Source organism: Pelecanus crispus, chromosome 2 (genome assembly GCF_030463565.1).
Source record: "Pelecanus crispus isolate bPelCri1 chromosome 2, bPelCri1.pri, whole genome shotgun sequence".
In the NCBI taxonomy this organism is placed as follows: Eukaryota; Metazoa; Chordata; class Aves; order Pelecaniformes; family Pelecanidae; genus Pelecanus; species Pelecanus crispus.
This window is the reverse complement of record NC_134644.1, coordinates 6,149,805-6,162,121: the sequence shown is the minus strand read 5'-3', so window position 1 is coordinate 6,162,121 and position 12,317 is coordinate 6,149,805. Positions and strand designations below refer to the sequence as shown.

The window sequence follows — 12,317 nt, the reverse complement described above, 5'->3', positions numbered from 1 at the left end:
GTACCACTGAAAGCCATGCATTGTGTTCAGAGCTCAGAGGCTTCTGCCCATGTAAGACAATGTCTTTCTCAGGACTCCTAATGCTCCGTGTACCTCGGAGAGCTGTGATAATCCAGCAAAGACCATACAATGCTGCCAGCACTTGTTTAGGCATGCTTCCCCTCCAGCGGTCCATCGATACAGAAACACTTGACGCTGCAGACTTATTGCCTGGGTCTTTAATTCAGTTCTCAAACTCAAAAGGAGGAATACCAACCCATATCCAGTCACTTGTAAGACGACCGATACCATTTTCAGAGCCGTGAGCTGGGCAATAGCTGCGGCTGGGTTCATCTCCCCATGGCCCCATCGAACTCCACATTATAAATGAGTCTCTGATTTCTATGCTGTGGAGAGATCTAGCTACTGTAAACTGCACAACTAAAGGCCAAGGTCTCTGCAGAAAGGAAGGGGAGTCTTATGGAAATTTTCACCCCACCCCACCCCGCATTGTTCTCTCTAAACTCTTTTGATATCTCTTAGGCCCTGAACACAGAAAAATGTCATCTGTTTTCCCACCTTCAGCAAACATTCAGGTTGGGAATCCTTAGAGGCTGAGCACAGAAGTGACAGCTTTGGAGAGAAAACAATCAGCCTGTCAATACAGTACAGGCCAGGACTGGAATGGAGGGCGAGGAATAGGGCTGGCCATGCAAAGCATGTCAGCAAGATATCTGACAAAATTGTCACCGGGGCACTTTGCTGTTTGATTTCACCAATGAACTGCTTCACCTACAGACACCAGTTTAGGGTGCATGCAGCTGAGCCGGGCTTTCAGCTGCCTCCCTACCACCAAGCTGTGCCAAACACAGCGAAGACCTGCAGCTGCCCAGGTGTCAGACTCTACACTGGAACAAGAGATAAAAAGAAAAACCATACCAAAAAAACCCACCCCACCAACAAATGAGAAAAAGCCACTGGTCACAGATGCATCAGTGGAGAGAAGAGTTAACAGGGGCACGTATCAGCCCATGTAATATTCCCCCCAACCTTTTCACTGCAAACACCAAAGCATGAAAGAGAGATATGGCAAGAGGGTGCTGCTGTGACCGTATGCCCAACCTCCTGCAGCCCCTAGGATACACCAAATGAGTTCAAACTAGCATCCACTCCCATCATACCTTTAAGCGGGTATGATTTAACCGAAAGCCCACCTCAAGAAAAGGACAGAAACACTACTGTCACAGGGACGGTCTGCAGGGAATAGATCAGAACCTCACCAGAAAATACAAACACCCACCAGTTGCACAAGGTGCCCAGGCAATTTGGGGAATGCCTTCGAGACCATCCACCCCACAGCAGTAACTACAGCAAGCTCCAAGGGCCAGTTACACAAGTCCTGCGTGACCTGCCACATTTACTTAAGATGCTATTAGCATGCCTAAATTAGATTTTCAGTTTGAAACCAATTATATTTATTTGATTTCCTGCCAGCATCTCTGGCTAATTTAAAGGGCACCGCAGCTATGCGGTGTTAATTCTACACGATGGAAAGCAGGCGCAAACAGCTCATTTCCAAACACAGCAATATTCCTGGAGAAGGTTTATCCTTCCCTTTTAATCACTGTCAGTTGTCTTTATGGTATATGCAGCAATGTAAATATCGTGCTGGCTGTCATCAGGTATTACCAAGGCTCGAAACACAGCCCTGGTACAGTAGCCAAGCTAGTGTTCTCCTTTCTTCCTTCCCAACCTTTATCTCTGAACTCTGTCTCAACTGTAATTGTCAACTGTAGAAGGTATTTTATTTGGCCAGGATTCCACTAAACAGAACAATCTGTCTGCATACAGTGCAGATGTTTGATAGTACAGTGGTTATTTTAGGTAAATAAGCTTCTAAGTATCTGGTATGTCCTCTCTTGAAGGCTATTATCCTTTCTTTTCAGGGAATAGCTTAATCTAATAAGTCTTTTCTGCATCTATTAGCGCGTTCAGAACACGAGATTAGCCCACTGGTTGAAAATTACATTCTTTAACCAAGAGTACTAGCAACCATCCTGAGCTTTAGGATCTGGACAAATAACTGTGCTCAGGCTGCTAGTCCATCAGCCTCTCAGCTGTTCAAATAAAGATTTGCATCGGTGAGTTGTCCAACAGGAAAAGAGTTCATGCTCAAGATGCTTTTTCCAGTGAAGTACAGTTTGCTGGAAGTCAATACCAAGGCATTTCTTAGCTGTTAAGACCAAGTTATTTATTAGACAGCACTTGGCATCCTCAATGACAATTTTTACTTCAGCAAAGGGATGGAACTTACGGTCTCAGCTTTCCACTTGCTTGGTGCACTACCTCACAAGGTGAGAGGCAGAAAGAGGTTCACAAACAAGTGGCCCAGGAGGTGAAGTTCTTACAGATGAGGACATATAACAGGTCAAGTTTTCAAAGGACTCAAGTTCCACTGGCAGATCTTAAGGAATCACAAATCAGAGATGTTTGTAGTCAATGCGTTTAAGGTTTGGAGACAGCACGAACGCCGAGCTGCAGCTCTGCCATGCCTTCGCTGGGAAGTGTCCTTGCAGATACAGCCTGAATGCAAAGCAAGCAGCGTAAGAAAAACACTGAGCTATAGACGCTTGCTATAAAAGAGAAGGCATTGTTCCTTCCCACTGTCATAGGGAATCCATTAAGCAGCTGTTTCATACAGCCGTGACAGGGTCACACGGAGGTTTGAGTGTTTAATAGAACGTGTGCCTGTAATTCCCCCATGTGCCATTTCAAACACAAGCATTCATTAATTTGGTATAGGGATTATATGATTTGGCATCAGCAATAGCAGGGAACTGGACTCCATGACCCTGGGTGTCCTTTCTAGCTCTGTGTCTCAGCAAAATAAGTGACAGTAGCTTTCCATCTGTGTTCTGAAAATTGACATAATGAAATCCATCCCTGGAGATTTTACAGGAAAGGTGTTTACTCTGTGACAAGAAGCACCTTCTTTATGCGTTTTTAAGCCATCAAGATAACCTAATATTGTGTTGTCTGCCTGAAGCTGGAGATGACCTGAAATGCCCAACTGCTGTTTCAGCTGCCCCGCTTACCTCAACAGGTATCGGCTCTGAGCACGGCCAGCTAATTTTCTGAAGAAAAATATTCTTTAAGTGCTCTCATCCCACAGCTATGAACATGCTCTCTCACTTTTCAAATGCTATCGTCTTCCACTACTCTCTGCACCGTTTTCAAAGCTTCCTTTTCAGAGAGCTGGAACGAACCCTGGATCCCAAGAAAATGATCCCCTGAAGACCAAAAACAAGCAAGAGCCTAACTTGGACCAAATCAAAAATGAAAATGCAAAACGCGTCCAACAGTAACTGCGGAGCTTTCATCCAATGTTTAGAAAAATTTCAGTTTTACAAAACATATGTTGAATTGCGACAAGATGCAAGTCTCATGCCCCGAGCACAAGCGTGTCAATACAATTCCACGTTCACAACTAGTTTTTTAGAACATTTTCCTATTTGAAAACATTCTCCCCGCTAACAAACTGCAAAATTTCTCAATTAACTCTGCTCTAAGACAAAAGGCAACTTAAATTCTTCCACACAATAAGCTAGCAGAGGATACCACAGGACAAGCCACGTGCTCAGAAGACTCAGAGGGGTACCCAAGGTCAAAATTTCACTCTGCAGTTTTGACTTAATTAACAGTTCTGTGGATGGATGAAAAGGAAACAGAGCATCCTCCCACACAGCTTTATTAATAGCAAGGTGCTAGCAGTAAAAAGAGTAAAGATTGTGCTTAAATTACCATTCATGACTATAAAGCCGTAAAATTTTGGCAAAACCCAAGGAGAATTTACTACAGTAAGAGACGATTGCTGAAGTATTTCAACTCTCACTATTCTTCTTTAACAGCTGCTCATACCTTTTCTCTCCAGGATGAATTTACATAGGCTCATTTCCTGCCTGAAGGAAATATCCATTTGGAAGAATGCTATAAAGTCAGTTTAGCATGAAAAAGTGAAATGAAACAAACCAAGGAATTTTTCTCTCCTCCGCCCCCAACTCACTAGCTCTCAAGACAAAACGGATGGGGCAAAAAATTGAAATTTGGCCAGAAACTAAAACCATATTCAGAAGAGCTTTTCTGTATTCCCTAAAAAATGCATTTGAATTTGACTGAGTTATGAGAGTTTGAGTGTTGTTTCACAAGCATACAGTACAAGCTGTATAAAACTTTAACGGATGTGTGGAGGAAAGATTCGGCTCATTTGACGATTCAGCGAGAAAGTGAAACAGTGCTGTGGATTTACTCTGTACTTCATTCATGGATGGTATTGGTGAAGCCTTTAAAACTCAAAGCTGTCCCCTGCAGTCTTCCCAGTGTGCAGAACCAAAGAGGTCTAAGAAATCCTCACAAGGTGTGTTACACTCTGGTTTGGTGGCGATTGATACATAACCAATTTTTTTTTTCCCCCCAGGGTGGAATTTCTCTTAATTGCAAAAAAATCCATGTTAAGCAAAACTTCTACGTGCAGTGACGCACATCAGGAAACAATGATCTTCAAGAACCTTGGGGAGTAGTGAAAGAAAGGACTTGGAAAAAAGACGTTGCTGGATATTGTAACTATTGAGCAGGGGTGAAAAGAAATACTGTATTTTTCCTTTTTGCACTTGGATCACCACAAATCCCAGCCTGCTTGTACTATGTGACAGGACCACATAATCTAGTTAAAAACAAGCAATATGCAGGCTGTGATGATGAACATGAGAACCCCATGCATGAGCAGCGCTTCAAAGCGAACAACACACCCAGACAACCCAAGGGATCAAACTTATGGTTAACAGAATCCCACACTAAGGTGAGTCTCTTCATTTGTATTTGTGCACAAGAGGAACATGAGAAATACTGAAGTGGTATCATGGACCTAGTGAGGTACCTGTAACCCTACTGTCATTTAGCTGTATTTACACTATTTGCTACAGTGATCTTGTCTTACTCAGTCAGACAAGTTTGACTTTGATCTTAATCTGGCTCCCTTCATTAGCATATGCATTATTTTGCACATCAGAGGTACCACATCTCTGCTCATACACCAGGAGCGATGACCTGGTGAAGAGCCTGGACTGCCCGTCACTCACGGACGTAACCCTGCCTCCGAGACTTTCCCGCATGACTGCCAGAAAGACAGACGGAGTTTGATGTTTTTATAGCAATGTCAAGGCTGAACTCCCTTAGGTGAAGTCACAGGAAACTGCAGCAACGTTGAGAGCCAAGTTCTTCGTATCTGCATCTCAGCTGTTTGATTCTAAAGGGAGCACAGGGTAATAGGCAGAACTCATCTGGAAAGTCCCAGGATCCTGATATTTCAAAGATTTTGCAATGCCAAATTCCACTGCTCCAACAGCTATTCTTCTACACCCACAAAGCTCTCAAGTCTGTCTCTCCCTATTACGAAAGTTTAATAACACCAAGTTTACAAGCTCTCCACTAGTATGTCCACAGCTAAATTTACTACTACAGAGATTTACAATGGATATCATGCATTTTAGGGGAAATCTTCCAAGAAAATTTGACCAAAAATGCAGTTTTTCGGAATTCACTAACACAATTAGCAGTAAGAACCAGTGTTACTGCCCATCATTTTAAACAGCTCCAACTTTTATTAAAAGATTACATCTCCAGACACTGACTTGGTGGGCAAGCTGCTAACACTCAGAAATAAAATAGATGCTGCCAAGTTTAAATAGACAAATGTTCTGGGGAAGAGTTGATTCTCTCCAAGATTTCATCAGTTGCAGAAGGAACAAACCTCCCAGGCATGCATTTGTCAGCCAGCGTATACACCCCTCAGGTGTACTCAGGAGCACAGCACATCCCAATTTCCCAGCACTAGCTAAGATATTTGCGTTAAATTTAAACTATTTAAATGGTATTCTTGAGAAATGAAAGTGATAAAACATTAATCAGTCCAGGAACCTAGCAGTACTGGAAGCAACTACCACATAGAAACCAACCACGGGATAGCGTTGACTACTTCCACACAGAACACCCCACACTGGTTGTTTTTTTTTTTTTTTTTTTTCTTTCTTTTAATGCCCCAGAATAGCTGAAAGCAGCGGGAATCCTCTCTGCCCTCCCCTCAAATCAGCAGGAAAAGCAGCCACACTGCTTCAATAACAACGATGTATTCTTCCCAGCCAGCCTCTTTCACCACCGCTTGGCTTTGTATGTCCTCAGTCTGCTTCCTTGTGCATTTTATCCTCCTTCCTATCAGAGAGCAAACAACAGAAACACTAAACAAAGGCACATGCACAACTAAACACCTTTTGCTTTCGCTTCCCAAGAGGTGAAGATCAATTCAATTTAGCCCTATTCTAGTAGAGCAATGGTATCAAAAGGATACCAGAAAGGAGATGTGCCAAGTATTCAAAGGAAGGGTCGCCTGGATGCAGGAGTAACCTGGCTATTCAGCCTCACTCAGGAATACACAAGATATATTTGTCCATGCCCAAGCAGCTGAGAAACCGCGGTACTGAGCATCACACACTTCAGTGCCCAAGCAGACCAAGTACTATGACTGACCACTAACAGTTTGGTTTTTTTTTTTTTTAAACAGATTTACATTTGCCCAAAGATAATTTTATATAAGCTTTAACATAATATAAACCAAAAAGGCTTTTCTATGAACTTTAAGTGGAAAAAGTTTACAAATGAGCACACAAAGCAAGTCTTCAACTGAATTAACCAGCCTGAATACTGGGAATACGCTGTAGGAATCGATTTTGTTTAGCTAGGCTGGGGGGAGGAGTGGCAATCCATGAGGAAATGCTAAAACAAAACATATGGCACCAAGACTGAAGTCTAAACACTCAATTTAGTTCTCAAGCAGTTATATTTTATAGAGTGTAACATTTTTCTTGAATGGGTTTTAAATAGTCAGGCATATGAAACTGGCTGCAGCTAGCACATAAGACTCACAGGTAAAAATCAAGACCACGCTTCAAAAAAGAAACCTAAAAAGTTACCATTGGATAAGAGCCTCCCATTCCAGCCTGGTTTTTACAACCAAAGACTTCGATCATATTTGGCGAGTACTTACAGGCTGCTCTTTTCCAATGGCAGTGTTTTTTCAGTACAGGAGATAACTACACAAGCACAAGATGGGTGACCACAGACATTTTGATAAAGTTTGGGGAAGCGGAAATCTTAATTCTAAGTTCCTCTATACCTGCAAAAGAAAGTTTCTCCCACACAGACATACATACACTCACATGCACCACTTGGGAAAAGCGTGGCTAGAAATCTAAATATTCAACCCCAAAAGATCAATGTGTTCACAGGCAAAGCCCAACTCAAAAGCTACACGAACTGCACTCATTAAAAAACCTAATCATTCAGTAAATGGTGACTTCAGTTTTCAATTTAAGCTTGGTTTCTGAGGGGAGAAGAAACTCCCGCCACATCTGTTCATGCAGCCTGCGTTGTCCTCATTGCTACGAAGGAATCTGTCAGTGGAGAAAGGGCACAGGAAGAGAGCAAGGGAGCACTCCCACCGCTAATTTATCTTCTCTTTCTGGCACAGACTGTTCGCAGCAAAGAGGATGCTCCTAAATCAAACAGCCACAGCCAGCACAGCTCTCATCTTTCCAAAAAAGTAGCAAAATGAGAATGACCCAGTTCCAGTCAACTTCACTACTGCTACCACCATTTCCAACAGGAATTGTGAGATCCAAGGGAACCTGCATTTGCGAGGATCTGATCAGCACAAGCAGCATGAGGTCGAATTTTTTTTTCCTCAGGCTTCAAAAAGACTGCCGTGATTTATATGCAATCCACGCTTGGAAGACCACCTTCACAACCACCAGCACAGACTACATTTTTCTTCTTGGATGAAAATTTAGATGTCTCCAGAGGAGGTATTCACCTGCAAAGACTATCGCTACCCTGGGGGTACATTTCATAGAAATGCTTTATAAATTGCTCCTTCTACCCCACCTCCATTTTATCCTTTTTTTGAAATGAAAGTCAGGTTCTGATCCTGAGCAAGGTTCCTTGATTCAGTGGAACAGAAGGTATTTAACCTAAGGAGGCTACTCAGCGCTTACTAACATTAATCAAGCGTAATAAACGCAGGCATTAATCCATACCTTTATAATGGCATGAGTCATCCCCAGTGCTTAGTAATCTTTTTTTTTTCCTGGTTTTTTTTTTTTTTAAACTATTAGCCAGAATCAGGACGGTGGTTTTACAGGAGAAGTTCTCTTTGCAGGTACAAAACTTGCTCTTTCAATTCCTGCACCAAAACAGTATGGAGCCATCCATGTCAAATGAAAGCCACATATGGCTGTTTTCAGGCAAAATCAGCACAAATTAAGGAATCGGACTACACATGGATTTCCTTTATTCTGATGTGGAAAAACAGCTGAGTGGGTAATGTACTGAGTACTGGACTCTAAATTTAAAGAGCAACATTTTTCATCAGGAAACAAGTTAAACCCTGTAAAAGCACCGGTGCAAGGTTCACCTCTCTCCACACCAGGACATCTCTTTGTTCCCTGCTAAAAGACTTTTACAGCTCAACAGAAGTAGAGAGCACTCAAAAAAAACCCCCACAACCCCCCCCCCCCCCCAAACCAAAAACAAAAAAACCTTGAGGTTTACAGGAGACATGAAGCAGGAGGCAAGGCAGTCCAGCTCAGTTAACACAGTGACATTTTGTCCCACAAATCATATACGTGCTAGGAAACTTGTATCATCTCCATCCAGGACACTGGCAGACACACCGATGTTTGGAAGGGGAGGCGGGGGGGGGAGGCAGGGGATGGGAAAGTTGAAAAGAGAAACCAATATTTGCAATATACACATTTCAATGTACACTCCATCACACACCAGAATGCCAACACAATCGTTCAGTGAGCAGGTGATATCCAGAAACTCAGTTTACAAAGGGACAGGGAAAAGATACGGAAGAAATTAAACACTTGTTTCCTGATTTCTCCCCACATTCTGAGAGTTAACGTGAGATGACGACACACCTCTGTGCTCCTCCTAATACTTCGAGGCTGTAGGATGCACGACTCCAGCAGCAAGTACTCCTAAGAGCAGAAATACATTTACATTCCCTTTTGTTCCCATCCCACTCTGCTCCCCAGTTACAAAGAGGCAAATTGTCTGTTTGCTCCTGTCGTTGGATACTCAAGCTCAAATCCTTGCTTTGTGCTACCAGAGCACCCCTTTGCAGGCTCCCAAAAGAGGAAAAAAAAAAAAAAAAAGAAAAAGCATTTTCTACACACACACAGATGCAGTTCCTTTTCCCCGGGAAATGGGTGGCATGTTCTCCCCCTTCCTCCCCGCACCTTTATCTCCTGCTCCTCAAAGAGGCTGAACATCATCCTCCCCAGGGCGCATTTTCCAAAGGAGGTTTAAAGGGTTGATCCATCAGATTACGCCTTCCCTCTTTACAGGGAGTTTGTCTCCTTCCTAAAGCACTGCTGCTCCCACTGAGCGAAGGAAGAGGACAAAGCCTGATCCCACAGAGCAACAGGGATTTCCAGAAGGATTTCCCCCCCGCCCCCCCCAGCTTTAGTTCCTTCCTACTTTTAAACAATGCCAAGAATTTAATCTCTTAAAACAGCATTTTCGCAAACTCTCCCACCCTCTTTCACAGAAAACAAGTCTCCCCACGAGGCAGAGATGGAAGGCCTGGGCACGATAGCGCTACATCATTTATAAACTTCAAATAAAAGCACTCCACAAAGATTACTCTAAAAATTAACCTCCTTCCTAAAAGCCTTTGGCCAGGAGCCTGTCCTGCCGCCTCCTGCTTTATTTCGTGCCTCCGGAGAGCAGGCGAGAGGCACTGACCTTAGAGTCACCTGTGGCACCACCTCTGATGTGTCACATACTCGCCCTAGAGCAATATATCCCTCAAACACACACCCCAACAAAATGGTTGAGACAGCCCATGAATCCGTACAGCGGGAGGCCTTTGGTAACTGTGCGGTTTAAAGTCAAGAGGGAGTGAGGGGGGGAGGGAAAAAAAAAAAAAAAAAAGAAAAAAAAAAATCATTTAATGGAGAGAGCGAGGGCTGGGGCCTTGAGCTGTGAGGACAATGAATGAAAATTCACAGCAGCAGCAGCAAAAACCCAGGGTAAAAGGCTCGTCTGGCGGCACTACCAAAACCTCCATCGCCTGCGTGGACCGGAGCAACGCGGGGCTCTGAAACTGCTATGAGAGTCATCCCCCCAAAACGAATGGGGGTGCCCCAAAAGGGGAGAGCCCCCATAAGCTGTGCAGTTTGCTCCTACACGCCCAGCGCATCCGAGTTCGCGCGGTGACGGGCAGACAGAGGAGCCCACGCAGCGTGGACCCCGTCCCGCTCCATCCCCGCTCCCCCGGCCATGAGGGGACACGCGCGGAGCCCCGAGCAGAAGAGGGAGGCAGAGGCGGGGGTGAACCCCCTGCCCCCCCATGACTGCCCCAAGCCTCTGCTGGGGGCAGGGCAGACCCACGCCCCTCCTCCGTGGGTCCCGCACACGCGTGAGCAGGGGGAGCAGCCCCCCCCCCCCCCCCCGCACCCACGGAGGCCGCAGAAGTTGACCCCCAGCCCCTCTCTGGACACGCACAGCCCCACGGCCTTGGGGGGGTACCCACAGACACCCTCCTTGGGGCGAGGGGAGGGCAGACCCCCACACCACGCATCCCCTCAGGAAAGGGGTCTCCCAGACCCCCCCCTCCCCTCGGGGCGGGCAGACCCCCCCCTCACGGGCTCCTTCACGGGGGGGGGGGGGGGGGGGGGCGTGTGACAGGACCCCCTCAGCTGAGGGGGACAGACCCCCACTCCCCTCAGCTGAGGACACCCCCCCCCCTCAGCGAGGGCCCCCCCCCCGCACCCCCGCGGTGCGCACAGACGCCGGGCGGGGGCCAGGCGCCCCCGTCCCGCCCCGCCGCCGCTCACCGATGACCTCCTGCAGCTCGTAGTCATCCTTGTTGATGGACCAGGGCAGCGCGCTGGGGTCCTCGGCCATGGCCGCGCCGCGCCGCGCCCGCCCTCCGCGCCGCGAGGGGGAGCGCCACGCAGGAGCGAGGGAGCGGAGAGGCCCGGCGCTGCCCTGCGCGGCCCGGCTGCCCCGACCCCCGCCGAGCCCCTGCCGGCAGCGGCTCCCGCAGCCCCGCCGCTGCCGCCTCCGCCGCCGCCGCCGCTACCGCCGGCCAAACTTTGCCTGCTCCCTCCACCTGCCCATGCCCAGAGCGCCCTGACGTCACCCGCGCACGCCGCCGCCCGCACGCCCCGCCCGCCACAGCGGGGAGCCGCCCGCCGCCATCTTGAGCGTGGCGCCCCTCCGCCGCCGCCGCATCAGCCCGCCACGGTTTACTCGGCTGCCGTCACCGCCCTCGGGGGACGGGCCGGTACGGCGGGCCGCTGAGAGCGGACAGCGGAAGGGGAGTCCTTAGGAGAGAAAAAAGCAAGGGCGGGGATGCCACACACAAGATGGCGGCTGCCCACATCTTCCCCTCCCTCCGGCAAGCGGCGGGAGGGGCTGCTGGCTTAAGACCCACTGCGAGCTGCGATTGGCTGCCAACTGCCGAACCCGCAGCTCCCATTGGCGGAGAGGCTGTCAATCGCTTCTCGTCCTGCTGCAGGGTCCCTTCGCCCGCGGGGCCACGGGTCGGGGCCGGGAGGGAAGGCCGGGGAGCGGCGGGAAGGGGCGGCGGGGCCTGAGCCGGGGCCCGGGCCTGGCAGGAGGGGGATTCAGAGCCGGGCGGGTGGGAGCGGGTCCGGGCGCAGCGTGCCAGCAGCCCTCCTCCCGACCGTGGTGGCGGCTGGCCGGGGCGGCGGCCCTGTGGTGTCTCCCGGCTGTGCCGGGCACATCGCAGCCCCCCGGTCGGAAGGACGGGAGGCGGTGGCGCGGCCTTGCCCGGATTTGGTCCGGGAGGGACGTTTTAATCCCGAGGCAAAGAGGGCCAAGGCACTGCCTCCCGTCTCCGCTTCCCCGCGGCCCTGCGGTGAGCAGGTGTGGAGCCCGGCCCAGGCGCTGCAGGGATCCGCATTCCGCGTTTAAAAATAGGTCCCGGGGTTACGATGGGTATGGAGGGATCGGGAGGTCTGGTTTTCTCCTCACCGCCTCCCAGGACGAGCAGTTCTCCGGTTTCCCAGCTGCCGGGTGCTTCTGCTTGCTCCACACTGCAATTTTGACATTTATGGATGTGTCCAACACCCTTATCCTACGGTTCCTGGCCCAGGAGTCCGTAGCTGAAGCTTTGTTGAGCTGGATGCATTCGGAGTACATCTGGTGGTCAGTGGAGAAAAAAAAATCAGATTAAAAGAGTGAAGAATATG

At 48.2% G+C, this 12,317-nt stretch overlaps 1 protein-coding gene across 2 annotated transcripts in view; it reads right to left on the bottom strand.

The window, feature by feature from the left end:
- Positions 1-11,004, bottom strand: part of OXSR1 (oxidative stress responsive kinase 1) — a 93,303-nt gene extending 82,299 nt beyond the window's left edge. For both annotated transcript variants that reach the window (XM_075728196.1, XM_075728197.1), the window contains exon 1: positions 10,935-11,004. In XM_075728196.1, the coding sequence (XP_075584311.1) occupies positions 10,935-11,004 (70 nt within the window). The remainder of the gene's footprint in view (positions 1-10,934) is intronic.
- Between the last annotated feature and the right edge of the window lie 1,313 nt (positions 11,005-12,317).